The sequence below is a fragment of the Hemicordylus capensis genome, chromosome 13 (genome assembly GCF_027244095.1).
Source record: "Hemicordylus capensis ecotype Gifberg chromosome 13, rHemCap1.1.pri, whole genome shotgun sequence".
NCBI classification, from domain to species: domain Eukaryota; kingdom Metazoa; phylum Chordata; class Lepidosauria; order Squamata; family Cordylidae; genus Hemicordylus; species Hemicordylus capensis.
Window position 1 is genome coordinate 976,761 of NC_069669.1, and position 27,994 is coordinate 1,004,754.

Sequence of the window (27,994 nt, forward strand, 5' to 3'; positions counted from 1 at the left end):
TGAGGGAAATGAACCAAAACAACACAAGTAGCAGCCCAGACAAGTTGAGGGGTTTCCCCACTGACACTTGACTCCATTCAGAATAATAAATAAACACTTATATGTTTAAAAAGACAATGAAAAACATGACATTACTCAGAAAATACACTACACTGTACAAAACGCTTCCTGCATTTCCCAGCTGTTAACACATCCTCCTGCTGAATGCCTCAAAATCCCTTCATGTCTCTGCTCCAGTTTCAAGAATAAAAAGGAAATTATTTTGCAACCATATCGGACCTTTTGGCAATACATTTCTGGGAGGAGATGTCGCCCAGTACCTCTAAACATGCCATTTGGCTTCCTCATCTTCAGCATTACACTGTAGCTTACCATTGTTCTGAAGATTTAGCCTCTCACCTTCAAAATTTATTTACAAGGACAAGGACACATTTTTCATCAGCACTCTATATTAATTTGTGCACTTAAGCAGAGTTATTTTAAAATGGAAATAGACAGAGCTGTACATTATAAACACATCTGTAAATCCAATAGTGTACCTGAATATATTATATATTATACATTATGTATTATAATATATATTATACACAGGAGAAGAGAAGAAACGTAACATCCACAGTGGGCAGGGATGCTAATGGACTTCAATCCCGGCTTGCACATTTCAGGGGCATCTGATTAGCTGCTGCTGGGAACCGAATGGGGGATAAGATGACCTTGGTCTAATCCAGCAGGGCTGACCTTTTCTTTGGCAGGCAGCAATTAACAGGATTATTTCAGAAAAGTCACAACTGTTACATGTTTCCAACTTGGCCACAGGCAATGCAGAGATGACCCCAAGGCATAGCTGTGCAGGGATGTCTCCCAGTTGGCACTTCAGTATCAAACCGAATGTCCGCAGACTGGATATCCATGGCATGGAGCACGCCAGGCTGACATGGCCCTGAAATTGCTTCGCAGGCACTGTTGACATTGGCTGTGTGGGTCATACAATCTCTGCCTGTGTGGCTCTTTTTCCTGTTGCGCAGGCAGACGGGAAACCGACATAAGTTCTAGAACATGAGGCTCAGATGTCAAAGAAAATCAAGGCTCCCTCCAGCACGACTGTAGCTCTTTGCTCTGGCTTTGCTATCTTCTCTTCACTCATGTTTCACAAGGAATCCACACGACGCTGCTTGTCAGATCACTGCACTCTGGTCATTCTGGTGTTGTCTCACACCTGCGTTTTGCTGATTTGTGGCAATGTTTTTGTCCAAACAATGCTACGGCAGGGCCATCCTCGCTAGCGTAAGCAGGCAAAGAGCAATGGACACCTACAGGGGTATCTTTTCCTTTGAACTGAAAGCTTCCTAACTTCAGGATCCTGCTCAGTCATGTGATGGGGGTATTAGTGACCAACAACACCGTAATGACCCTTTATTTCATCAGTTTCACACACACACACAGAGGTCTTACATGTACATGTTAAATTACTGGTTCCCTTCTTCCCTCTACCCCCCACTTTTCTTTCCATGATAGTGAGATAGGGCTATTTTGCTAGCATAAAAAGAAAAGAGAAAACAGTAATGTGGGTGTGGGTGTTAGAATGTAATACATAAACATACACACTGGGAAACAAAATCTGTCTCAATAAAGAGGGCGCTTTACCATGAACAGAGACTCAGTGGTGCTGAGTAGGAGAGCAATACTATGAATGGAAACTCCAAACAGGAAGCATTAAATTAACATTGGAAGAGATCTTTGCAAAGGGCATTGCTACATCATAATAATGCTTGGCGGAACCTCAATTTTCATTTGACTTCCAGCTAATGTTGGGCATTATGGAAATGCCTCAGCAGCGCTCAAAGGCCCCCCGTGTGGAAGAAACCAGAGACAACCTCAACTATTTTTGCATCCTTTGTGGAAAGGGGAGCCATAGTATCCTGACAGTACAAGCACCAAAACTGAAGCATCGTTAGACTGAAGACGGGGAGGCTCACATGAGACACGGGGCAATGTTGTCTTTGGGGCCGTAGAAATGTAAGGAGGCCGAGTGTTTTCCGCCAAGCAAAGTTTCCATAGGCCTTCCTGCCCATAATCGCTGCTTGAAGCCCCATATTTTGCTGCACATGCCACAGATCCTAGCCAGGGTGGCCTCTTCAAGTGCTTCTGCAAACAACGGAAACTTCTTTTTCTTCAGGATTTAAGAAACCGACCATTCATTCCACAAAACCATTGTCCCGTGTTCATCTTAGTCATCCTTAGGTGCCTCCGAGTGTGTGGGGCTGAACCCTGTCCCTTGACGGCACCCCTCACCCTAGCCCTAAATTGCTGCTATGCAAAGTAGGCCCAAAGGAAGATGCCAGCACTAATACAGAAGAGCAAGTTGATGTTGAGGACATATTTCACCCACAGCGGTTCGGCCTCGGAAGCCACGGCACTTTCTTTTTTGCTGACCGTGGCAGTGGCAGGAGTGCCACCTTCTTTGCTGTCCATCCCACAGAGCCACAGAAACAGTCTCATCAGTTTAGAGGCCTTCTTCTTGTCCAGAGCACCTGCAGGGGAGAAAATCAGCAGTGAGGCCATGATCCTGCCCAGGAGAACACCTTGTTCTGCACTAAGCCTTATTTCCAGGTCCAATGCCTGGTAACAACCGGAGATAAAACTTTCAGATGTCATTCCATTGTCGGGGACAATGATGTGCCACCATCTTCATCACCACGTACAAAAGACCACGTCGTTTTACTCCGCAATAATAATTGCCAGCCCCAGATTCTGTATTCACCTGGCTACAGTACCTTTGATCTATTACTCCTTAGATCTATAACCATTACATCCTTTACCAAAGGTGTGCTAGGCACCGCACACTTTGCAGAAATGTGTTTGCACTGTTTAGGGATGAATCTGCAAGGAAGTAACTTGCCTAGCGAGCCAGAGGTTGCCAGTTCAAATCCCCGCGGGTATGTTCCTCAGACTATGGGAAACACCTATATCGGGCAGCAGCGATATAGGAAGATGCTGAAAGGCATCATCTCATGCTGCATGGGAGGAAGGCAATGGTCAACCCCTCCTGTATTCTACCAAAGACAACCATAGGGCTCTGTGCTCGCCAGGGCACTTTCCAGTTAGCCACTCAACAGCAGCAAAATGCTTCCATTCAGGCAAATCGCTTTCAAATGTAAACAGCAGGGGGAGCAACAAAACCAGCAACTTTTATACACGGGATATACGGTGTCATAGTACTATATCACAATGATTAAATTCAAAACAAGGCATTGGGAATATGAACGGCACCCTGCTGTCAGCGTAGGGACTGCAGTGTCACAACCCAAGAAGTGTGGAAGCACACTTCTGAGATTCGTCATGACCCCGTTGCAGGGTCTAATCTGGAAAGCACCCAGGAGGCGACACAAACTCAACGGGCACAATTTTACCTTTATTTTACCTGCCTCTAGCCAACGGTCACCACAAGAGGGCACCATGTCACAAAGAGTTAAAGACCTTGGCCCCAAAATTAATCCAGCGAGAAAAATGAATTCAGTTTCCCATTTAGGATTTCCCATCCCCACACTTGTTGGGCAGGAACCATAGCTTGGTGGCAACGAAGCACCTGCTTTGCATGTAGAACGTCCCAGGTTCAGTTGTTGGCATCTTCAGTTAAAGGACCTCTCAGGCAAGTGAGGTTGGAAAGGCCTCTCTCTGTCTGTGACCTCAGAGATCTTTTGGCAGTCACAGGCATGACCTGCTTTCTTTGTACCAAACAAAGCTTCCTGCAGCTTCTTCCACCACCACATCGTTTTGCAAATGATAAGACACGAGACTTCCCAGGTTCTGGGTTTGCTGGGTCATCCAAGTCAACCTCTTGAAACTTGCTGGAACTCTGAGTGCAAGGCAGTGTGGTGCTCACAGTCCTGGAAGACTATGGCCAGAAAGAGCTGGACTCTCAAAGCAGTCTCCCATGAAGACCCATAACACTCACTGGGGGATCTTGAGCCACTCACTCACAGGATTGGTGGGAGACTGGGGTACGCGGGGGTGGAGAAACTATGGACGCTGCCCTGAATTCCTTGGAGGAAAGGTGGGAACTGAGCACATGAAATGAAGTCAGGAACAAAGTGGGCGTATTTGTCACCATTGTTATTGGTATGCACAGAATGCAAAGGGTTTGTTTTTGGAGCCTACGGCCCTGCCTTACCCCGAGTCAAACCACAGGTTCATCAAGCCAATATGGTCTACTCAAGGAAAGCTCTTGCTCATCACCTGCTTCTGGATCCCTATAACTGGAGATGGCCAGGACTGCGCGTGGTGGGGCCTTCTGCTCTTAAACTCTACTTGGTCGGACTTTGCAGATACAGCCACAGGACACTTACACGTCTTGTCGTCACTCGCGTTTTCAGGGCCATCGCTGATGTCGAGCTGCCCTGGGGGGAGAGGAAGAGGGCCAGCCTCGGGGATTCCATGGGCAGCGATGGGCAAAGGACTGCTGAGAGCGGCTGGCACATTCTTCTCGGCCGGAACATCCTTGCGTGTGAACCAGGTCAGACGGCTAATCTGTGGGCACAGAAGAATGGGATGGTTAGCCAAATGGCTCCCCGTCCCCATCCCAGATGCCCTCATTTGTGGAGAAATGACAGCTCAGCCCCCGTCAGGGATTCCATCGTGTTTGGGGCAAAATCACAGTCACGCCACTATAGGTTTTCTTCATAGCCACCCTCAGGCCTGTGGGTATTCCATGATTCGGTGCAAGTCCCTGGTGCACAATGAAATGTCTCAGGAACCCTTTGGCCTTCTCCCTGTCAGTCTGTACTGATACTGGTCGTCAGCATCCTGAACGAGAGCACCAACTTTCTCAAGAGCGCCCCTTACCCATATGTCCGTAGCCAAATCGGGACAATGGTCTGGCTTTGTTGCCACTGAAAGCAGAGGGCTACCAAGGTGTGAACAGGACATTTGATGCACAAGTGTGTGTTCTTGCGTGCGTGCGTGCGCGCGCGCGCGCGCGTGTGTGTGTGTGTGTGTGTGTGTGTGTGTGCACACCAGGCAGGCTACTCAGAGCAACAGAAGCATGCCAAACAACTTGTTCTGGGTCATGCATTCATGCAACAGGTTAACCAGTGGGTAAGTATTCAGTGTGCTTCCAATGAATATTTAGTGACATTCCTCTTGAGCTCAGGACTTCTTAGTTAGGTTTGCTCCAGATAAATAACAGAAACATCAACAGGGGGGATTCCGCACCATTTCTTCTGGAGGAGGTTCCGTTAGGAGGGTGACCACCACCACCACCACCAGCGTGACCAGACCCAGGATCATGGAGAAGTAGAGATAGTGGACATATTTCACCACAGCTGGCCTGCTGTCGGGCTCATCACACCGGGGCTGCATGTAGATGAAATCCAGCACCAACCGGATCAGACCCATGACCATCCCGACCAAGAGGCCAGAGAAGGCACCCTGGGAGAAAGGAACAGTCTTGTGTTAGAACCAGACGAGCCGGTCTGCTTCCTCTGGACAACTATCACACCCATATTACCAGAGGCGCTCTTACCCCTGGACTTCTGGGCCAAAGTCCAGGGCCTCCACACCCCCTGGGGGGCCCCCCAAATCCTTTGAAGTCTGTCCCGGGTGGTGTGGTTGTGTTATGAAACCATGAAGAACTACCATCCATCCTTCAAGAGACTAGTCAAGAGCCTTCACCACAGTGATACCTTTTCATTCGTCCTTTTCCAGAAGCAGCCCAGAATGAAGACCACGGCCACCGGAGGCTGCAGGTAGGAACTGATGGTCTGGATGTAAATAAAGAGCTGACCGCCTTGGCTGGCCTGCACCAGTGGAATCCACAGGATGGAAATCACCACAAGCAGCAGGACAAACACCCTGCATCAAGGAGAAAGGGTTAGGGCTATTGCTCTGCTAGGGAGAGAGCTGGGGAGGAGAGCTGGCCCTGCAGTAGCAAGCATGACTCGTCCCCTTTGCTTAGCAGGGTCCTCCCTGGTTTGCATCTGGATGGGTAACAGCACCTGTGGGTGCTGTCTGCTTTAAGATATTCCCCTTAGGGGGTGAGACCATCGCTCAGTGGTAGAGCATCTCCTTGCATGCAGGAGTTCCCAAGTTCCCACCCTGGCAACTCCAGATAGGGCAGGGAGAGACTCCTGCTTGAAACCGTGGAGAAGCTGCTGCCAGCCAGTGCAGACAACCCTGAGTTAGATGGGCCAAGGGTCTGACTCCGTAGAAGACAGCTTGCTATGTTCCTATGTAGAGTCAGCCACTCAACGTCATATCTGGTATTGCTCATGTATCTTAATACTCCATACACCATCTCTTACTCAGTCTTTTGCCTGGCTCCTGCTTGCCTGACATTTGGAGAGGACTCTGGGTATGGATGGGGCTCTCCAGCAGGGTGTGTCACATGCTTGGTGCACCGTACCTGCCGACGATCATGAGTTCCCACTCAGAAGACAGAGGCCTGAACTGCCGCCAGAGATCCATGGTGAAAATGGTGCTGGCACTGTTGAAGATGGAAGTCAGGGAGGACATCAGAGCCGCAATCATCACGGACATCATGAGCCCTCTTAGCCCTGGGACCAAAGGAAAGAGAGACCCAGCCTGGTTGAGCCCATCGGGGAAGACCCCAAGGCACAAACCAAGAAGGGAACCAAGCATTCATACCCAGGACTACCTGGGTAGAAATACATATTATTTATATGTAATAAGTAATAGTAAATAATACCCAGTGAAGTCCATTGTGTGGACGTAACTCTGAAGACTACTTGATTTACTGTACTGAGCAGAACTTCTGAGCATACTGTGTCTTATTTGCGGCCATCACAACACATCCCCAGCTGCAGATAGATTTCCCTCCACCTGGTTTGACTGCATCTCACCGCATTTCTTCTGGGTTGCGGAGATGTCCCTTACCTAATGGCAGAAGTTCGATGACAAGTTTTGGGTATGCGATATCAGAACATCCAGATGGATTGCCACAGATTTCTTTACAGACCTTTGGATCAGCACAGGCCACCAGATCTGCAACAAAATGTTAATGAAAATAATTGTGAATAGCTGAGAGAGATTCTGAGCAAGTTAGAGTGGATGGGAAACCATCACAAACCCTGGGCATTGCTGTATCTCTGAAGTGTGCTTCCACACTTCCTGGGTTGTGACACCGCAGTCCCTACACGGACAGCAGGGTGCCATTCTTATTTCCAGTGCCTTGTTTCGAATTTAATCACTGCGATATAGTGTGATGACGTTGTATATCCGGCGTTAAAAAGTTGCTGTTTTGGGGGGTTGTTAGTTTTCGCGAGATTGCTCCCCCTGCTGTTTCCATTTTGAATGTGATTTGCCCGAACGGAAGCATTTTGCTACTGTTGAGCAGCTAACCTGGAAAGCGCCTAGGTCTGCATCTCAAAGGCACAAATCCCTTTGCTTAAGCCAAAAGAGCTGTGTGCGAGTGTTTCAGCTGAGCCAATAACATGAGATCTAATAAAAAGTATTCACGACAGATGCTGCTACAACTGAGTTGCAACAATCCTGTACACACTTACCCAAATACACTTACCCACCACACATTAAGGTCACCTGAGGAGGTCCGGCTCCAGTTACCACCGGTGTGTCTGGTGGCAACTCAGAAGCGGGCCTTCTCTGTAGCTGCCCCTGGGCTGTGGAATACACCTCTGGCAGAAATCCGTAGCATGAGTTCATTGCTGGCCTTCAGGTGAGCCCTGAAGACCTATCTGTTGGCCTGGCCTTCCAGGGTTTTAAAAACTGTTTTAAATGTTTTAATTGTTAATGGTTTTAAACTGTTTTTAAAATTTGTTTTGTACTGATTGTTTTTAAAATGATTCAGGGGTTTCGTTTTTGCTGCTGTGCACTGCCCAAAGCCATTTGGATGGCGCGGTTTATAAAGGTAACAAATAAAATACACAATAATTCTAGGAAGTAAGTTCCACTGGATACGGTGGGACTTGCTTCTGAGGAAACATGCAAAGGACTGCACTGTCAGTCTTGCATGTACCCTTTGGACCATACTGTGAATCTCCACCCCACCAGCACAAAAAGGCACCCTGACCAGTTTTCCCTCTAAGAGGGATTCCAAGCTGTTGCTGACTACAACTCCCAGAATCCCCAAGCAAAAGCCATTGCAGCTGGGGATTCTGGGAGTTGTAGTCAACAACAGCTGGGAATCCCTCTTAGAGGGAACATGGACCCTGACATCTGTGCGCCCCCTCCCTGGCAACCCGAAGGGGCATCGCTGGGCAGGAGACGCCTCCCTGCTCCTTCTTACCTGGAAAGAGGATGCGGCTAATCATGCCAGGCAAAACCATCATGAAGAGGGGCAGCACTTTCAGGTAGGAGGCCAGTAGCGCCCCACCTTTGGCATGAGACAGGCTCTTGGCTGCCAGAGACCGCTGGACGATGACCTGCAAATGAAAGAGGCGTTTGGATCCAGGGCCTTCGAAGGCAAACGGAGAGGCACCCAGATCATAACTGTGCATCCGGCCTTTTCTGGAAGCCCCATATTGTGCCTCCGAGGCCTGATCTTTCTCTCCGCCAGCAGTGCCTTGACACACCAGGGCCTTTTCCAGACTACGAGATTTGCAATGGGCAAAGCATTGCAAAGTGTGACAGAAAAGGGCAACGGTTTAAAACCAAGAGTAAAGCATTGTTCAATGCTTCCTTGTAGGCTGGTGGCCATTCATATTTTCTGCCCATTGCAACGTGTTTTCAAGGCAGCACTGTCCGTATTCTCTTTGAAATGTGTTTATCTGCCCCTCCTCCTGCTCCATTTGAGCCAATGGAGTTGTGGCGGGGGGGAGGGGGGGAATTGGAACTTCTCAGCTGACTTGAGCAAATCCCCCAGCAGGGGCAGGCGAAACAAAAATCTGACTTTGTCTTGCATCATTCAATCAATCAATCAATAGGAGAGGGGAGGCAGGCACTCCTCCAGTGAGGGCTGAATCATGATTCAGTTCAATGGACTTCCTTTTAAGTAAGCGACTGTTCTCTCTCCCTGCCCTTTACCTTGTAGTAAGCAAGTGGGATTGCACAGAAGTAAATTATTTCTTCAGTAAAAAGTGCACAAGAAAGGGTTGGATTCAAAAATCTGCTCAGCTGCACTAGTATGAGTCTCTGGCCAAGGTAGCAAATTAAAAGGGGACTGCACAGAAGAACCCCGGTGGAAAAATAATAATAAAACCCCTCCGATCGCCTCCGTCCCTCCCCCCTTCTGTGTTGATAAGCTCAAGTTATATTGGAAGCAAGCAGAGGAGGAGGGAGGTGTGGGGTTTGGGATCTCTGGGGAGGAAAGGTGGGGGGAGCAGAGATTTCTCCCTGCCTTTTTCTCTCCCACTGGTGAGGGAGTGGAGGAAGCAAGCATGGGGGGGATGGGGGCCAAGAGAACTGTCCATACTGCAACACGCTGCAACGCATAAACTCCATTGAAAGCCTCCTTGCCACAGAACAATACAGCTACTTTCCTGCAACGCAATTACCATGTGATAGGGCCATAATGCGTCATTAAAATCCAAAACAAGGCATTGGAAATATGGACGGCACCCTGCTGACAGTGCAGCAAGTGCGCTGTCAAAACACTGGCAATACAGAGGGGCACTTAAGGCACATGTGGGGGCAGCGGGAGTTCTGGAAAACGCCCTGAGGAGAAATCCTCAGAGGGCCAGTGGGGTGCCCCAAACAGAGCGTCGGCCTGAAGCATGGACTGCAAAGTGCCAATCTCTGCTTTGCCAGGAAAGAGGCTGGGCATCGTTCTTGAGTTGCAGGAGCGGAGTGGTTGCCACTTCCCTGGGCCTCCATCCCCACACAGCTCCATCAGCCTCAAGACAGACCACATGAGAGGGGCTGACCAAGTGATTAGTTCCCTAATATCCGGATGTGGGATGGAGCCACATGGCTGTGCTGATGGTGCTGCTGCTGCTGCTGCTGCGACAACACAGGATCAGCCCTGATTTCTTTCCCAAAGTTGTGCGCTGAGGTTCGCTGTTGGCTTGGCAAATGTATCCACTGAAATGAGCAGAGCCTTACCTGGTCTGTGCACCAGTACCACAGAGACGGGATGGTCATTCCCACCAGGACGCCTGGCCAAGGAAGGTCAGAGGTGACAGGGTCCCGGAAGATGTGGAAGGCGTCCTCCCTTGGCAAACCACAACTGCTGTTTCCATCACGGCTGCTAGCAATGGCCCTGAAGTATCGGTTCTGCAGGTCTTCAAGGCCTCCGACTTGGGCAAAGCCTGAAAAGGAGGAACTCGTTATCACATTGACCAATGGGGTTGGGTACTATGGAATTTGAGAAATCACTAGGTTCACACAACAGGATTTAGAGAACCTCTGTGACAGAGAATCCGTATTTCGTACCGCAAACTGCATAGCATAAATAATATGTAGACTCTGGAATGCTCTCTCAGTGACCATCTGCTCCTCAGTCTCCATCACAGTTTCTAGAAAGCGTGTGAAATCTTGGCTTTTTACCCAGGCTTTTATATGATTGTTTCTATTGCTGCTGCTCTGTATCTTTTATGGTTATATTGGGCTTGTTTTTTAAATCTTTTAATCAGATCTGCATTTTTATATTCCGGCTACAATTTCAATTGGACCCTCCCCAACGTGATCCGGACATACGCCTCGTATCCTCTTGTTGTGCTTCGTGCACCATTCCTGCTCTTGCACAGACCAACACTTCATAAGGACCCAGCAGCAAATGTAGGAAGGATGCTTAAAATGGATATAGCATGGAGAGTGTTGCGGGCTTCTCATACAGACGACTCCCGTCACCAGGGCAGCAGGAGCTTTGCAAGTCAGGCCAGTATTAGCACCCCGTACGGCAGGCAACGGAGTCGATGCTGAGGCTTTTCTGAGGCCATGTTGCCCATCCGTCTCTGAAGCCAGTGTCAGGCCAGGGACCTCCTCCTGCCTCACACTAATCTCAGCCACTCCACCGAACCAACGCTCAAGTGAGTCCGCATGGTGTAGTGGTTAGAGTGCTGGACTAGGATCGGGGAGACAGGAGTTCAAATCCCCATTCAGCCATGAGACTTGCTGGGTGACTCTGGGCCAATCCCTTCTCTCTCAGCCTAGCCTACTTCACAGGGTTGTTGTGAGGAGAAATCTAAGTATGGAGTACACCGCTCTGGGCTCCTTGGAGGAAGAGCGGGATATAAAATGGATAAAATGTAGAATTAAATTAATCAACAAATGTGCAAACAGACCAGTTCCTCATGGAGTGGACTGGTGCTGCCATCTCCTCTGTGTGGCACATCATCATGCTGGGAGCAGGGCCAGCATCAGGGGTTGGCCCTGGGGGGTGGCTGCTGAGGAGCCCAGACCTTCAGAAGGGCCTCTTGCTGTTCCCTGACTTGCCACCTCTCTGCCCACGTTGTGTGGTGGGGGTAGAGCAACTGTCTCAAGGCCCACCCAGGCAGGAGGCAGGGACCCACAGAAGGCAGTTTGCCAAGGCCTCCGGGAGAGAGAGCTGGAAGAAAGGGCTTCCGCAAGGTACTCACTGAAGCCCATCAGAGTCAGAGCACCGGCCAGCATGATGACCGTCTGCAGGGTGTCCGTGTAGATCACTGCTGCAAGGCCGCCTGCGGAGGGAAGAGGCATCTGGTGGGCCACTGTGCCGTACAGGATGCTGGACGAGAGAAGCCTGGACGTGATCCAGCAGGGCCCTCCAGAAGGAACAAGGCCCAGGCCAGAATGCCATCGGGCCGCAGCTTTTATCAAAAGGTCTGGACAAGCCCCCACCGCCAGAAAGCCTCCAGGTGCAACTGTGTCCGGAAGGATCCTTTGACTCCGGTCCTGCTGCGGCCCCTGCTTGAAGGAAGCCTTGGCCACACATCCAAAGTGTTAACCTTTCCAACTCATCTTCTCCTTCCCACAAGAAGGAAGCCGAAAAGAAGGAAAAGACGTGGACTCAGCACCCAGCTGCCAGAGGACATGTTTGAGGCAGAAAAGCTGGGCCGAAATAATCTTCTCTGATCAATTTTGCTCCCTTTTTGGTCCCTGGGAGCTCCGGCAAAGTTGTGCAGAGTCCAGAGGCTTATTATTATTATTATTATTATTATTATTATTATTATTATTAATTCAATTTCTATACCGCCCTTCCAAAAATGGCTCAGGGCGGTTTACACAGAGAAATAATAAATAAGTAAGATGGATCCCTTTCCCCAAAGGGCTCACAATCTAAACAGAAACGTAAGACAGACCCCAGCAACAGTCACTGGTGGGATGCTGTGTTGGGGGTGGAGAGGGCCAGTTACTCTCCCCCTGCTAAATAAAGAGAATCACCACGTTAAAAAGTGCCTCTTTGCCAAGTTAGCAAGGGCATAGCTAGGGGAAAGTGTGTGTGTTCACCCCTCTCCCTGGCAGCTGCTCCTAGTAAGGGAGATAATGAAGAAAAAAGGGAGGGGTGGAGCTGGGGGGCTCCAGTTCTTTGAACCCATCCACTCAATTTATAGCTACAGCCCTGGCAGAGTCTGCCAAATAAACACTACCCCCCACTCTCTCCCTTCCCAGCAGCCTCATGAGCCAAGGTTTTCTTGAGGAATTATTTCTGGCAAGTTTCCTTAGAAGTTTACTAAATTGAATGGAGGCATATAAATAACTTCCACGAAGACATCAATAAAATAAAGAGAGCAGCCAAAGGAATGAGGGGCCCATTCACATGTGTGGATCCACCATGAGGAAACTGCCCAAACTTGATTGCCAAGGGGGGAAACTCCTGCGAAGCACCAGCCCCGGGATGGCCAACCTGCAGCTGTTGTTCCCATCATCCTCGTGATGGGAGTGCTAGTCCAAGAACAGCTGGAGGGTTGGCCACCCCACACTCTCTGCTCATAAGTTAGGTACCATTTTGCTCAATGGGATTTTCCCCAAGTCAGTTAATGGGGAGATAAGGCATTGCGGTCTCTACCCCTCCCTCCCTCCCTCCCGAAGCTCAGACCCACCTGCCACCGTGTAAATCGCTGTGATGATCAAGAGGCCGATGACAGCCACGTAGAGATTCCAGTGCAAGGCCTGTTGGATGAAGAGGGCCCCAGCATACATGTCCACCTGGAGGAAAGAATGTCCAGGGAGTCCTGAGGATGCCAACAGAGTGGGCAGCTGGCTCACCAGGGCGATGCCCAGCTTGGGCCAGGGCTTGGCCGGTTAGAACAGAGCCAGGCAAGTTCGGTCTTCCCCAAGGAGCCCGTCTTCTCAAGGCCCATTGGAAGATCCACCTCTGCCTTGGCCATCAGCCGTTGCTCTTGGCTTTTTAGTACCCCTTTCCATTCCCCTTCACTGACAGCCAGGCGGGCGCTGGCGGCTCAGTCCCACTTATTTACAGCTTGCTGCACACAAAGGAAGCCTCAACGGAAGCGCTCGAACAAGGACTTAGTTTTATCGGCCGGAGCAGCGGTGGAGTCATTCATCAGGAGAGGGATCTCCGTAGGGGATGGAGATCCGAGGCAGCCACCAATCAGGCTCCTGGAGGAAATCACTCCCCCCACCCACCCTGCCACTTTCTCTGACATGCTGCTCTTTGCAATGCGAAAGGAAGGACTCATATGCCAGCTGGACCAACCAAGGGAGACTTTGACCTGAAAAGACCTGATGCAAACTGTCAGCATTGCCCAGTTTTCCACCAGCCTATGTGGAGTGGACATTGGGGCATTGACCTGGAAACATCTGTGAGGACCAGGCCCAATACGGAACCCTAGAGTTGGGAGGAATCAAAAGGCCACCTTCCGTGAGAGAAGATCATCCCGTCCTTCCTGCACAACACTAGCCAGTGTGGTGTAGTGGTTAGAGTGCTGGACTAGGACCGGGGAGACCCGAGTTCAAATCCCCACTCAGCCATGAGACTAGCTGGGTGACTCTGGGCCAGTCACTTCTCTCTCAGCCTAACCTACCTCACAAGGTTGTTGTGAGGAGAAACTTAAGTATGTAGTACACCACTCTGGCCTCCTTGGAGGAAGAGCGGGATATAAATGTAATAATAATAATATTATAATAATGATAGCCACTAGCTTGAACGGCTTTAAAAGGAGATTGATTGATTAATTGATTATTTATTTATTTAAAATTTCTTGTATACTGCCTCCTCCAAAGACTCTAGGCAGTGAATAATAACAACAATATATATATTTTTAATGAATCGGGGTGGGGTGGGGAGGGTGTTCCAAAGAAGAGGAGTGGACACAGAGAAGGCCCTGCTACGGGCCCAGGCACCACACATTACACCAGGGCCCAGGACACCAAGGAGGGCCAACTGAGAGGACCTCACAGGATGGGATACAACCAGCTGAGAGAGGCAATCCCGGAGAGATGCAGGTGCTAAGCCCATAAGCGTTTTGTAGATGAGAACCAGCACTTTAAATTGCACCCAGAAGCAAACAGGCAACCAGTGCAGTGAGCATAAAAAGGAGATGTGACACTCTCAAATCTACAGCCACCCATGAGGAGGCAGGCTGCTTCATTCTGGACTAGTTGAAGCTTCTAAATCATTTTCAAAAGCAGCCCATGAATGATTAGACCCATTCATGGAGGACAAGTCTATCAGCTATTAGTCCTGGTGGCTATCAGCTTCCTCCAGGTTCAAAGACAATATGCCTCTGAATACCAGTTGCAGGGGAGCAAAGGCTGATGAAGATGATACCTTCACCTCCTACCTGTGGGCTTTTCAGGGGGAAACAGGATGCTGGGCAAGAGAGGCCTTGGCCTAACCCAACAAGGCTCTGCTTATGTCTTTGTGTTGGCAAAATAATCAACTGTGTGGGGTCCATATTGTGGGGACCACCATCCAGACATCAAGAAATAGTGGCCAGCTGATGTTGGTTAAATAGAAGAGAAAGACACCCAGCTAGAAATAAGGAGCCAAGGAAGGACCCCCTTCTTGGCTGGTTTGAATGAAGCTGTCCGTTAATTAACAACTAGAGGGAAGGGTTTAGTAGAGTTCTTTCTAAAGCCCAATAGCCAGTGAGAATAGTAAATGCCTAAGCCAGAGAAGCAAACCATCTCTCTCCTTCATCGGCACACAATGCAAGTTGCTGTCCCTGGCGTTCCCTTCTCATCTTCGTTTACAAAAGGGAGCAAACCAAACAGATGAAACCCAAAATAGAAAACCCAGCAACAGAGAAATAGATAAGGAGGGAGGTTCTGTCCTGAAGCCAAGGAAGTTGCGGACTGGCCCCTTGTCCTGCTGGTTACTGCAACCAACCACTGGCTTCAGCTCTTGGGTGTTATAGCTAGGGTGTGTGGTTATTATTGGGGGGGGGGCATTGGTTTCTTTATGTTGCCAGTCACCCGAAAAGATAAGAGGCATTAAAAAAAACAAACCCACAGCTTTGTGTGGTGAGAATTTGTATGGTTTCTTCCAGTGTAAGGTTTGCAGGTACCGTTTTTAAAAGTGGTCCATTGAGTACATCTTTATGTAAGTGTTAGAACAGAATTTTTTAGCCACAGACTTTCCAAAATGGGTCCATGAGCAATAGCCCAGATTCTAGAAACATTGCTGCACGTGGGTTTGGATCTCAAGCCAGGGGGCCCAACCGGAGACTTCCCTGCTGCCGTTGGACTCGGACTACAACTCCTATCAGCCCAACAGCAGCTGGAAAGCCTCCGGTGTGCCAGCCCTGCTCTAGAGGAATTCCAGCCTGGCCCTTCCAGGCACGTGAGCTCAGTAGATGACTTTTAATATGCCTGCTTGGGCCGTTTTCAGTGTCAAAACGAACCCTTAAAAGGCAGGTATGGAAAACATGCGTCTTCCATAACGAAGATGTCTGTGGGGGTCGACTCGGCAGCCTTCAAGGCTATGCATCCTCTCGTATTCACCGGCCTCCTCCCCTCCGTCCTCTCATCTATTTGTCTGTCCTCCTACAACTATCGCAGCCATCACAATATTTATTAGTAACATCAACAGGCAGAAATGTCACTTAGGAAGCCTATGTTGACCTACTCTTTCAAGCCAATTCTGTTCTGTCTCCTCTCGTCTCCTTACTTACTGAGATTTTGGTGAATATATAGATAAACAAGTAGAGAATCGCTAGGAAGATCTGTATCCTTTTGCCACCAAACCGTCTCTGTAAATATTCTGGCATGGTGGTAACCTGCAAGGAATAAGACAGTCTGGGTGAATGGGCCAGGCATGTGCAAGGAGAAACGTGCCCAAGCTTGCCTTGCATGGAGCAGCAGCCTGTGGGGGTGGTGAAGGTCTCGTGAGGTCAACATGCCTGTTCTGGGTCCAAACCTCTCAGAACCTCCTCCCTGATCCCACCCCATCATCAGGTCCTTCAAGTCAGTCCAGAGGAGAAAGAGGAGTCGACTATGGGGAGAGACGGGGAGAGGATGATGAGAGGCCAGCCTCTACCTCTCCTCCTGCATCAGCTCCTTCTAAGGCAGCACGACAAGCCAGCTCACCTCAGGGAAGGGCCTAGCAGCAGAGAGGGAGGGGGCCGTTCTCAGGGGGCTAGCCCAGCCAGCACCCTCCGTATGGCCATCGGCGGAAGGAGGGGGAAGGAATGGCGGGGCTGATTTTCACAGGGAAGAAAGAGAGATGGGGGGAGGCAGCAAAATGCCATGGGGACAGCACTGCAAGGGAAAGGGGGTTGACCCCCACAGATGCCCCCACTTCCTTTGCCCCCAAAGCTGCAATGAGCTAGCTTCGCTGTGACTAGCAGCAGCCTGGCAGGGAACCAGGGGAGTAGCCACCGTTGGGCAACTAGGTTCAAAGAACCTGGGCCGCCACCCTTCAGGGGCCACGCCATGCAGCCCCGACACCCCCACCCCATGTCTGATGTCATACACTGGAGGGGGGGCTGGTTTAGCTCCCAAACAGGGCCACAGGGCCCATTTGCCGCATGGCCAGGAGTGGCTCTCCCTGCCTTAATGGTGGCCAGGAGAGAGCCACTCCTGGCCGCACTGTGAATGCAGGGCTGGCCTGGATCTAGCTTCCAGATGGGGCCGCAAAGCCCCATTCGGGAGCCAGACCTCAGATGTGGGGTTGTGACTAACCCCCACGTCTGATGTCAGAAGTAGGGGGTGGGACCAGTTGGGCCACGGTGGTGGCCACACATGGGCCGCCCCTGGCCTGGCTCCACCACTGCAGGGAACAACTGGGACACGGACGGCTCCAGCCGGAGCGAGGCAGAAGGAGCTGGTTTGGGAGCTGCTGCTGCTGCCTGCAGGCTCTGGAAAGGGGCTCCCAGCAGACACCCCTGCCTGCCACGTGCTCTGTGTAGTACTCACCCCGGCTGCAATGTAGATGGGAAGAAACAGCCACGCCAGCACCAGGACACAGAACATGCCCTAAGGAGGAGGAGGAGGAAGCCCAGTCAGAGGCACCGACCCAGCCAAGGAGCCAGCCGGGCGCGCAGGCAGAAGGAGCTCAGCATGATGTGCCGACTGCTGGGACTGTCCCGCCTGCAGCCAGGGCCGGAGAGCAGCCCTCACGAGAATCCAAGCCAGGATTCCTGTTGGCCATAGCAAACACACCACGCGGGTGGCAGTGCCACGAAAGGGAAGGGAGAAGCCCCTCAAGGGCCGGGGAGGTGAAGGAATGGAACAAGCCAGGAGGGGCCTGGAGCACCACAGCTGCCCAGGACACTTTCCAGACGAGCTGAGGGAACAGCAGCAAATGCCTCCGGTCGGGCAAGTCGCATTCGGGACGCCAACAGCAGGGGGAGCAGCTTCGCCACAACTAACAGCCCGAAAAGGCAGCAACTTTTCCATGCCGGGAAGAAGCAGAGGCAGCTGTGCCTCCTTGGCCTTGTGAGGATGAGCCCCGGCTGGCAACTGCTCTGAAGAGTCCCGTGGCTGGGCTGTGGCAGCTGCCAAGCGAAGGGGAAAGCCTTCGGAGGCCTGTTTCCTGTTTGGCAAGAGCTGTGCCGCATGCATGCCCTGTTCTGCTTTTCGCAGCCGGCCGGCGTGCCCCTGAGCTGGCACAGCCGCTTTGTTCATCCGCCTGGCTGAGCAAGAGCCCTTCCATGAAGAAGGGGAAGCCGCAGCAGCAGGCGGAGTCCGGCCCAGAAGACACCACGCGGGCACTCGGCCCCAGCAGGTCTCCGGCCAGAGCAGAGGCTCCCGTCCAAGCAATACTCACGTTCCACTCGTAGGCGGTGGCTGCAATTCCCGAGGCTGCCCCGGAGCCGGCCAGGCCAATGAAATGCCCGCTGCCGACATTACTGGCAAAGAGCGAGGCCCCCACCTGTCAGGAGAAGCAGCAGGGCATCGTCAGCGCTCTTTGGGGTCGGTCTCATTGGGGGCAGGGCCCTGTGCACCTCACGTGTGGGGAGAATGTGGCAAACGCTGCTGCTTCCGAGGGAAAGCGGCGCCTCTGGCAATTCTGTGTCAGAACAAGCACATCCTGCCCTCAGTCCAGCCACCTCTCTCATCAAGAGGCTACTCTCCGGTGGAGAGGCGGCTTCTCCTTTGCCTTCAGAGTTCAGCATGTCGGAAACGCCTGGCTGCTAGTCCGGGACCAGACCAAAGCGCCGCCAAGTTTGGCAGCCTGCTCCCCACACTGACCCACTCGAAGCCCCTGGGGAGCCCATAAAGCAGGGCAGGAAGGCAAGAGCCATCTCCCGCTGTTGCCCCCCAGCATTCAGGATCCAGAGGTATTCAGAGGCCTGCCTGTGTACATGGAGGCTCCACACGGCCATCACAACTAACCGCCAGTGAGGAACTTCTGCCGCTGCCGCAACCTCCATGGGTTTGTCTGACCCTCTCTTAAAGCCATCTAAACTAGTGGCCCTCACTACATCTTGTGGCAGTGAATTCCAGAGTTTAATTCTGCATTGCATGAAGGACTTTCTTTCTCTTCTCTGTCCCGAAGCTCCTGCCAATCATTTTCATTGGATTAGCCCAAGTTTGAGGGTTGCTGGGCTAAAGCATGTGTCCCGTACCGTCTCTGCAGAACTGGGGGGAGAACTCTCATGGAAGGGAGGGAAGGGGCTCTCGGACCACTCAGTGGAGGGTGGGTGGGTGAGTAGGTGTTCTCATGCTGGTCCCCCCAGTACACCCCCTTCTGCAACTGCCTCAGGTTGCCTCATGAGGAGGTCAGCCCTGCTCTGTTTGTATTATACTCCATTATAGTCCTATGCACGAGGGGGGTTGTGGAGTGTGGCAATGGGGCCTGGGGTCGGGAGGGGCATTGTGGGGCAGAACAGAGCATTGCTTGAGGCTTTTGAGGCAGAGAGGAAACGGGCCACATGCAAACACACAGCCAAATCTCTCCCAAAGCAGATCATTGGGAGGCAAAAACTCACCGGCCACCAGACCATCTCACCCCCGGCCAGGAAGTAGCCTTTGACTGTACTCCGCTTTGTTTTCCACATGGACTGAGAGAAACACAAAAAGAAGCAAGCCTGAGAAGACGGAAGATGCTGCAAGGGTTTCGCAGCAACATTTTCCCCAAACCCACCCATGTGGGCAAGAAAACACACACGGGGCACCAGTCCAGCACTGGCTGCATTCTGGTCTTATCTGATCAGCACCGTAAGGAGGAAGGGGTTTGCCCCTGGACCCGGGCGGAATATGGGGATCAGGACCAAGCCGCTTTGGAAGGTCAGATTTCAGGCTGAGCATTTCCTGGTGCCTTGACCTCCGGTTGGATCATGCAGGTCTGTGTCAAGGACAGGGTGACTTTGATCCACGGGCAAAGACATGTCTGGGTGCTGGGGAGAGGAGTGATCTGGCTTGGACTTTGGACGCGCAGGAGGATTTGCCCTGCTACCTGGGCCAAGAGGCACCTTTTCACCATGTGGCGATTCTCTTTATTGAGCAGCGGGGAGAGCAACTGGCCCTATCCAGCCCCAGCACAGCATCCCTCCAGTGACTGTTGCTGGTGTCTATGTCTCTCTTATGTTTCTTTTTCAATTGTGAGCCCTTCGGGGACAGGGACCCATCTTATTTATTTATGGTTTCTCGATGTAAACTGCTTTGGGAACTTTTGTTGAAGAGCGGTATATAAATATTTATTGTTGTTGTGCGGAGAGAAGGGAATGGGAATGAGGCCGGCCGGCTGGCAGGCAGGAGGATGGCTGCTGCTGTCTTCACACCCCAAGAGAGCCCCCCTTGGACATTCCCGGCAGTGCAATTGGGCAGGTCGTGCAGCTGAGCTGGCAGGCCCAGTGGGTGTGGAGCGGAAGGAGCAGGAGCCTGAAGGGTGACAAAGCAGTGAGGAGGAGGAGGAGGAGGAGGAGATGGGGGTGGGCCAGTTGCACCTGAGAAATGCTGTTCTGGCTTGCAGGGAAGGAGGCCTGACTCGCCGAGGAGTTGTGCAACCACAGCTGGAGGGAGCCACTGGAGCACGGAGAGTTCCGGAAGCTGCCGGGTGGCTCCATTGTTTGCCCTCTCTGCATGCCAGGACTGATGGCGCGGTGCCCTGGCACAGGACGGAGGCCACAAGCTCATTTGCCTATTGCCTGAATTCTACCAATAGCGGGCAAGGTTTGCGTCATGAAATGTTTGGCAGTCGTGTCATGAGGGCGCACAATTCTACCCAGACGAGGCCTCTCTTCCATTTCAGGACTTGCAGCCTGGGTGTTTTTCACACAGGTCCTTTCGCTCGCATCTCCTCGGAATGGAGGGGGTGCCTTCACATATCGGGCAGATTTGCCCCCAAAGTCCCTGCAAGCTCTCGGGGAGCAGTTCACACACAATTCAGGTTTTTCACTGCCCACTAGAGTCGATTTCAACTCCTGGCACCCACAGAGCCCCGTGGTTTTCCTTTGGTAGAATACAGGTTAGGGAAGCCGGGTTTATATCCAGGGTAAACAAAAATCCACTTTTTGTGTCAGTTTTTTGGGACAACAACTTTGAGGACAACAGTTTTTTGGGACAACAACTTCTAAAGCCTCACATCAACCTGCTCTCTGGGAAAGCTCCTGTGCAAGAAGCATTAATGATCTCTGCAGAAGTGGAGGGGAGGAAGAAAAACTGTGTGCGCTCCAGGATGGATGCCTTTGAGATCATGAATGCCTTTGTACTGGTATCTGCTGCTAAAGTAGAACAGATTCTCTGGCTCTTGTCGAAGAGCCTTTTCCAGTCTTGGAAAAGTTTCCCTTCTAGAAGGGCATTCTGCTCTGGAGGAGAATAGAAGCCATCCATCCCACTGCCTGGGTCTCACAAAGTGGTGCTCCAGCTAGACCAGAGGCTCCCAAGCTTGGGTTCCCAGAGGTTGTTGGACTACAACTCCCATCATCCCCAAACACACGGGCCAAAGGCTGGGAACCCCTGGACTAGACTGATGCGACTAGTGACAGCTAGAGCCCTCACTGACCTATTGCAACTCACCCGAAACCAACCAGTATGCCCTGATCTACCTGCTGCTTCCGTTCAGGGCCCTTGCAGCCATGACTTCCAGGACTCCCTAATATCCCAGATGGGATTCTGCCCTCGTCAACTCTACCAGAGTGGGGGAGCTCCCCTTTCTGGCTGAACAGCACACACAAGAGAAGGCCTTCCTTACCCACAGTCCAACGGCCAAAACGAAGACAAAGTACAAAACCAAGACGACAATATCCACAGCCTCCAACGTCTGCTGGGGAAAGGCATTCCAACCATGCGTGGTGGGAGACAGAGTGGTCCTGCTTGGCTCTGTTGCCTCTGGATGCATTCCTTCCGTCGCCATCCTCCTTGTTGCAGTCATCTGTCAAGAAAGCCAAGAGGCAGCCAATGGATAAGCACCTGATCCCCAGTGGCCGTTCAGCCAATAGCCCTCCTTTGAATCCATTCCTGCAAGCAGACAGCTGCATGCTTGTTTCTCTCTCTCTCGCAGCACATGTGGGGGCCCTGATCCAGATCAGTAGGGGGGGGGGCTTTAACTCTCTGCCCTCACCATGGTCCTGCTGTGGATCACTCCCATCCCATGGCTGCTGTTTGACCCAGGAGGAAATATCCTGCTGATGCCAGATTGTAGGCAGCAGTTCCGTCTGGATGCTGCCCAGCTCTGAGTGCAGCGCTGTGCACAGACAACACGGTCCTCCCTGTCTTGCCATGGCATTTGGAGTTTGTGTCTCTATCTTAAGTTAGGTGGGGGGGATGGGAGAGCCCCTTTCTCTAGCCAAGACAAAAGACAAAAAAGTTGGCTGATGCCTTTTGGCATCAAGAGCACTTACTGTTCCTCCTGGGCCAGGCCAAAGGGACACCAGCAGCGAGAGCTGGGGGGGGGGGGGAGAGATCCACTCCTTGGTCTCCGAGGGCTGGCAAGGAGGAGAGTCCCAAGGGACGGGTTCTTGCAGACTGCTGCTCTGTGCAAGAGCTCTGGGAGCAGACAAACAGGTTCTTCCCCCTGACTCAAGGGTGCTCTTGGAGGGAGCGAGAGGAGGCCCGCAGCCAAAGCGCCACCTTGCATGGGAGTGGCGTGGCTTTCATAATTGGCCAGGATCCTGCCTCCAGTGGGAAGCTGGTCTGCCTCCGGAGAGCAAAGGACTTGCCAAGGGCTGGTGGTGCCGGTCCAGACGTCCAGCTTCTCTAAACTAGTGTCTAAAACGGGGCCCCGCTGGGATGCTTCCAGCTGTGGCTCCCAGTCCTGCCAGGACATCCGAGCGAGATGCCGGGGGAAAAAACCCTGATGTCACAGCATTGTGCAGGCGGCCGCCTTTATGCCATCGCTCCTCAGCATGTTACTACTTTTAGCTCTCGCCGGCTTGTTCGTTGGTTTGGTTTCTGTAGGTTGTGGTTTTAAATGTCCGTTTGCTAGTCACCTTGAGAGGTGCCATTTGGACTAGCAAGGCGGGATAGAAATATGCTTCATAAAGACTCAACCAAAAAGCAAAGCACTGAGCAGAGGAAAGCAGATCCATTTGTTCTGTGTTCCATGAACAAGGGCAAGTTCACGGAGGACAGGAGGGACCATCACCAGCTGTTGGCTCTAACTAATACCAGAATGGAGCTGAAGAGAGGACACCAATAGAACAAAGCAACATAGGAAACTGCCATATCCTGAGTCAGACCATCGGTCTATCTCGCTCAGTCTTGTCTTCACAGACTGGCAGCAGCTTCTCCAAGGTTGCAGGCAGGAATCTCTCTCCGCCTTATCTTGGAGATGCTGCCAGGGAGGGAACTTGAAACTTTCTGCTCTTCCCAGAGCGGCTCCATCCCCTGAGGGGGAATATCTTCCAGTGCTCACACATCAAGTCTCTGTTTCATATGCAACCAGGGCAGACCCTACTTAGCTATGGGGACAAGTCACGCTTGCTACCACAAGACAAGCTCTCCTCTCCTAACCAGCTCTCCTCTCCTGTACTTTTTGTACTTTTCCAATAGCAAAATTAAGAGAGTTTCCCCTAAGAATTCCGCCCCAAGCCCAGGGAGATTCAAGCTCTGTAATAGAGAGGGGTGGTGGTGGCAGCCATTTTTGAACCTACCAGAAATACAGAAGAGTTTTAGGAGTAGCCTTTACCGGAAAGCTCAGCAGGGATGATTCAGCATTTTTCCTTCCCCTCACATGAGCTTGCTCTGAGACAAGGGCTTTAATTCACTACAGCTGCCCTGAAGAACTAACCATCCAAACTCTGACAAGGGAGAAGAGGACGACTGGAATGTGCTGATGGGGCTAGACTGAGGCAGCCATCAGAATCACCATAAACCCCAAATGATCCATGCTCTGGTAACCTCCAGACTGGACTACTGTATAAAGTGCTCTATGTGGGGCTGCCCCTGAAGACAGTTCAGAGGCTACAACTAGTGCAGAATGCAGCAGCAAGTCTGCTGATGGGCACTTCTGGCCAGATGCACATCACACTGGTCTTAAAGGAACTGCACTGGTTACCAATTTGCCACTGAGCCCGATTCAAGGCTTTAACATTTATTTATGTATTCGATTTTTATACTGCCCTTCCGAAATGGCTCAGGGCGGTTTACCATTAAAAGCAGAAACCATTAAAACCAATAACAATTAAAACAGAAATAAAAACATGAACACCAATTAAAAAACATCTTACAAAACAATTAAACTATCAGAACAATTAAAACCCTGAAAACCAGGTTAGCATTAAAACAATTACAACTAATTAAAAACCCTGAAAGGCCAGGCCAAACAGATGGGTTTTAGGGGCTCTCTTGAAGGACAGTAAAGAATTAAGATTACGGATTTCTGCTGGGAGTGCATTCCACAGCCCGGGAGCAGCTACAGAGAAGGCCCGCCTCTGAGTCGCCACCAAACGAACGGTGGTAACTGGAGATGGACGAACATTGACTTATAAAGCCCTGAACAACCTGGCCCCCAAATACCTGACGGGACACCTTCTCCCATACAGACCTGCCCATCAATTAAGATCTGTAGGGGAGGCCCTCTTGGGGTGCCACCATTGTCAGCAGTTAAAGGGGTAGGGGCACGTGGGAGGGCTTTCTCTGCGGTGGCCCCTGGGCTGTGGAGTGCCCTCCCCTCTGAGGGGCGCCAAGCTCCGACACTGTGCACATTCAGGAGGATGGTGAAGACACACCTCTATGCCCTGGCCTTGGACTAGAGGTGGTTCTTCCCCTTTCAGGCACTGTATTTTTTTTTTTTAAACTATGTTGAATTTTAATAATGTTTTATATTGGTTTTATTGTAACCCGCTCTGAGACCTTTGGGTATAGGGCGGGCTAGAAATACAAATAAATAAACAAATGTACCACATGCTATCAAGCAAAGCAGAGAGATTAATTTCGCAAGACAAATTGCAGTCATATCCGCTGGGCAGCAAGCCAGGAGAAAACGAAAGAGACCCCGCCCCTAGCCAGTACCCAGGGAGGAAACTGGGACTGATGGCAGCCTTTTAGTCCTGCTAGAAGCCAGCAGGGCCGAGTGACTCAAGTGCTAAACTAGACTAGACTGAGCCGAGCCAGGCCCAAGCCCAAAAGGACTTGGCCCAGTCAGTCTCTCTCTCATCCTAACCTACCTCACAAGGTTGTTGTGAGGATAAAGAGGGGGAAGAGCTCCTTGGAGAAACAGTGGCATGAGAAACTCACTCAGGAAGTGCAATGCCACCTTTGTGTGTGCTCTGGGCTCCTCCTCCAGGCTCATGAGCTTCAGTGTGATGATCGGAGCTGAAGCATTCATGACCACAACCCAGGTGAAGATCTCAAGTCGAAGGGCAGGAGAGGATTTCTGCCTGTCCTCGGGAGCACTCCTCTGTTCTCCGCTGACACAGTCCGTTTTGGAATTGCCATCTCCAAGTGGAAAGTTTGGGAGTTTTGTGCATTCCACTCACAGCTTCGTTTCCCTTGGCACAAGCCAAGGCCCTTTGCCGGGGGAGGTGGTGCTTTGCCGAGAACAACAACCAGGGCATTGAAATGAATCCACTGGAGGCAACCCAAGCAGAAGCAGCAGCAGCCGCCCACGAATTGCCTCTGAAACCAGGTCTTCCGCCTCCTGTCGTTTTCTTTCCCGTCCCGTGCAAACCGCCCCAGAGGACCTGGAATTAAATCCACCCCAAGACCCACACAAAGGGCCCCTCCAAAGGGCCCCGGCCTCCCTGCAGGCACAAGCGGGAGCAAAGAGGGGACTCACCATGCTCCTCCGGCTCTCGTCCGTTGGTCGCGCTTGATGCCACCAGCCTCCGGCCAACCCACGAGGTGGCTTAAATATTGCCAGCCGAAGGGGCTGTGCCAGTGGGGCTGTTTTACACCTTCACGAGGCATGAGGGGGGAGGATTTACAGGCAGAGTTCTTCTGCTGGTCTATGGCCGTAATAAAGATTGGTTGGTTGGTTGATAGTCAGAGCTCTTCCAGTCCTTGGCCTCCCTTGATGCTGCCTTGATGCTTGTATGGCTTTCTTATCAGGGATTTGGGGGTCAAACTCCAAAGTGTGTAATTATCCCCCTACACACACACACACACACACACACACACACACACACACACACACACACACACTTCTTCTAAGCAATCAGGGGAGGAGAGAGATTAAATGGGCCTTCTCCTTTGCTGCCCCAAGGCTTTGGAATGTGCTCCCTAGGGAAATAAGAGCCTCCCCATCTCTGACATTTAAAAAAAAGTCTTTAAAGACGCACCTGTTCACCCAGGCTTTTAACTGATACTGTTTTGATTGTTTTTAATGTTGTTTTAGAATATTGTTTTTAAATTATTAAATTGTTGTTTTACATTTCTTGTTTTTGTGTTTAACTAATGTTTTAATGTTTTTATTTTGTTGTAAACCACCCAGAGACGTAAGTTTTGGGCGGTATAAAAATGTGTTAAATAAATAAAAATAAAAATAAAAAAACTCCAGAGACAACAAGGATCCACCCCCACCAAATGCCCATCATGACCCTGGGCATGAAGGGGAGCTTCAAGCAGCCACTTGAACTGCTGCCACTGTCTCTCCTCTAGGCAATCAACCACCCTTTGAGAAGAGACCAGGGACCCCCTGAGCCCTGCCACCTCCCAAGCCCAGATTTCTGCCGCACAATCCCTTTTCTCTGGCATTCACCATCTCTTGTCAACGTTTAAAGGAGAATCCAGAGAATCCATCGAGGCCATGGTTGGCCTCGTTTCTAGGTTGTGTCCTTCCACATTTTTTTCAGACTTGGGGTTTTTTTTTTTTTTTTTGGCAGTAAAATCCAACTGCAGCACCAACCTTAACAGGCAAAGCCTTTGTGCGGCTCTTCAGAATTCTTTCACCTTCAAATAAATGTCCTGCGGTCCCTAGATGTTGCTGGACATAGTCGGAAGACCACTGTGGCTGTGGATGATGGGAATTGTAGTCCAACGACACCTGGGGGGGCAGGGGAGGACCCAAGGTTGGAAGTGAGCCCCTGCTCCTGAGCATGGCGGCAGCATTTCTGATGAACAACCTCGCATCTCGCTTCATTGGCCCTTTTTGGCACTCTCGGTTCCCAAGGAGGAGGAGGAGGGGCTTTAATTACTGGTTTCCTCTTACAATCTTTGTCTTTGCATTGTTATCTAGCGAAATACCTGCCATGCCAAATGGGAACCTGCTAGCAGAAAAACTTCTAATTCAGGTTAGAAGGACCTTTGCTGCACGGATTTGACATCTGAATAAATATTGTCCAAGGAGCCCAACAAAGGAGAAGGGTATTGCTGGATCATATAGCGAGATCTTCAAGTACTGGGCAGAGTCTCCATTTTAATTCCCTTCCCAGTAAGTCGCTGGAAAAACAAGGACCCAGCAGCACAAAAAGACTCTAGTGTGAGAGGAACCCTTGTTTCTGACTGCCACTCTTGGTTTGGGTAACCCACAAAAGGTTAAAAGGGCACTTGAATGGAAGGACAATTAAATTAAAACCCTTCTCAAGGGCTGACCAGGCGTGCCAAGCAACAGACCTGACCGACTGGGAGCATCACAAGACTCCCTGCGTCCGTCCGTCCCTCGAGCAGGGCAGAGACCTCTGAAGGCAGGCCACCACCGTCACTGCCAGAAAGAGGATGTCTCGAGACGAGACGCCTCCCCTGAACCAATGAAGCCCTCCCAAAGAGAAGTGGGATGAAGAAACCAGACGTCCCGGCAAAGAGCACAGCTTCCAAACATCACTGGGAGAGCTTTGAGCAGCGAAAGCGAGACGGGCAAAGCGGCTGGCCATTGGAAGGCCAGAAAGTTCTGGGGGCTGTAACTCATCAAGTCCTGGCCCTGCAGAGCCCCGAACCAGAAGCCAGCTCCCCCCGGCCTCCTAGCCATTGCCTCGCCCTCAAGGAGACCCCGGCTGACCTCCGTCAGGCGTGCCCAAGATCCGGCCTCTCCTTCCCTAACTGTTGTGTCATCTGCAGCTGCATCCCGGGGGAGCAGGTCAGGGTTAGCCTCATCACCTCCGGCCCTGCAGTGGCTCCGCATCTGAAGGGGGATCCCCCCAAAGTGTACCCACCGGCAAAAGGACCCTCATCCTCTTGGCAGCAAGACCGGCAGCAACCAGGCGCCCGGGAAGCCCTCTCGGCCGCCAGCGGCATTCTTCGTGGCTACAACAGCGGCCAGCAGGGCAAGTGAATGACGGGCCTCACTGGCCTCACCCTCTGGCACACCCCTACACAAAGTGGTGCTTATACCAGGCCTGGGCTGTGTGCCCAGAGTGACCTCAGGCCTGTCACATGA

General features: G+C 51.4%; 1 protein-coding gene across 4 annotated transcripts; it reads right to left on the minus strand.

Annotated features, from left to right (window-relative positions):
• Window positions 1–1,400: 1,400 nt before the first annotated feature.
• On the minus strand, window positions 1,401–27,950 carry SLC5A11 (solute carrier family 5 member 11). 4 transcript variants are annotated; one of them, XM_053275680.1, is made up of 16 exons: window positions 27,771–27,950; window positions 21,434–21,613; window positions 19,230–19,301; window positions 18,065–18,169; window positions 17,212–17,271; window positions 15,969–16,073; window positions 12,933–13,038; window positions 11,490–11,570; window positions 10,015–10,220; window positions 8,261–8,396; window positions 6,892–6,999; window positions 6,401–6,551; window positions 5,682–5,850; window positions 5,212–5,427; window positions 4,347–4,527; window positions 1,401–2,531 (listed from the first exon to the last, which is right to left on the minus strand). In XM_053275680.1, exons 1-16 carry the CDS (start codon window positions 27,786–27,788, stop codon window positions 2,311–2,313), a joined length of 2,115 nt encoding a protein of 704 aa, XP_053131655.1. In that variant the 5' UTR covers window positions 27,789–27,950; the 3' UTR covers window positions 1,401–2,310. The 4 variants fall into 4 exon arrangements, with proteins under 4 accessions (XP_053131655.1, XP_053131654.1, XP_053131656.1 ...); XM_053275679.1 differs by lacking the exon at window positions 27,771–27,950 and adding an exon at window positions 26,528–27,015; XM_053275681.1 differs by lacking the exon at window positions 27,771–27,950 and adding an exon at window positions 25,460–25,476.
• Window positions 27,951–27,994: the final 44 nt, after the last annotated feature.

Excerpts from the sequence above, each read along its gene's own strand:
- SLC5A11 (XM_053275679.1), bottom strand. The coding sequence starts at position 26,761 with ATGAAGCGAGATGCGAGGTTGTTCATCAGAAATGCTGCCGCCATGCTC. Across the intron at positions 7,000-8,260 it reads TAGCCGCATCCTCTTTCCAG|ATCTGGTGGCCTGTGCTGAT; the intron begins GTAAGAAGGAGC and ends ATTTTGTTGCAG. Across the intron at positions 5,851-6,400 it reads GAACTCATGATCGTCGGCAG|GGTGTTTGTCCTGCTGCTTG; the intron begins GTACGGTGCACC and ends TCCTTGATGCAG.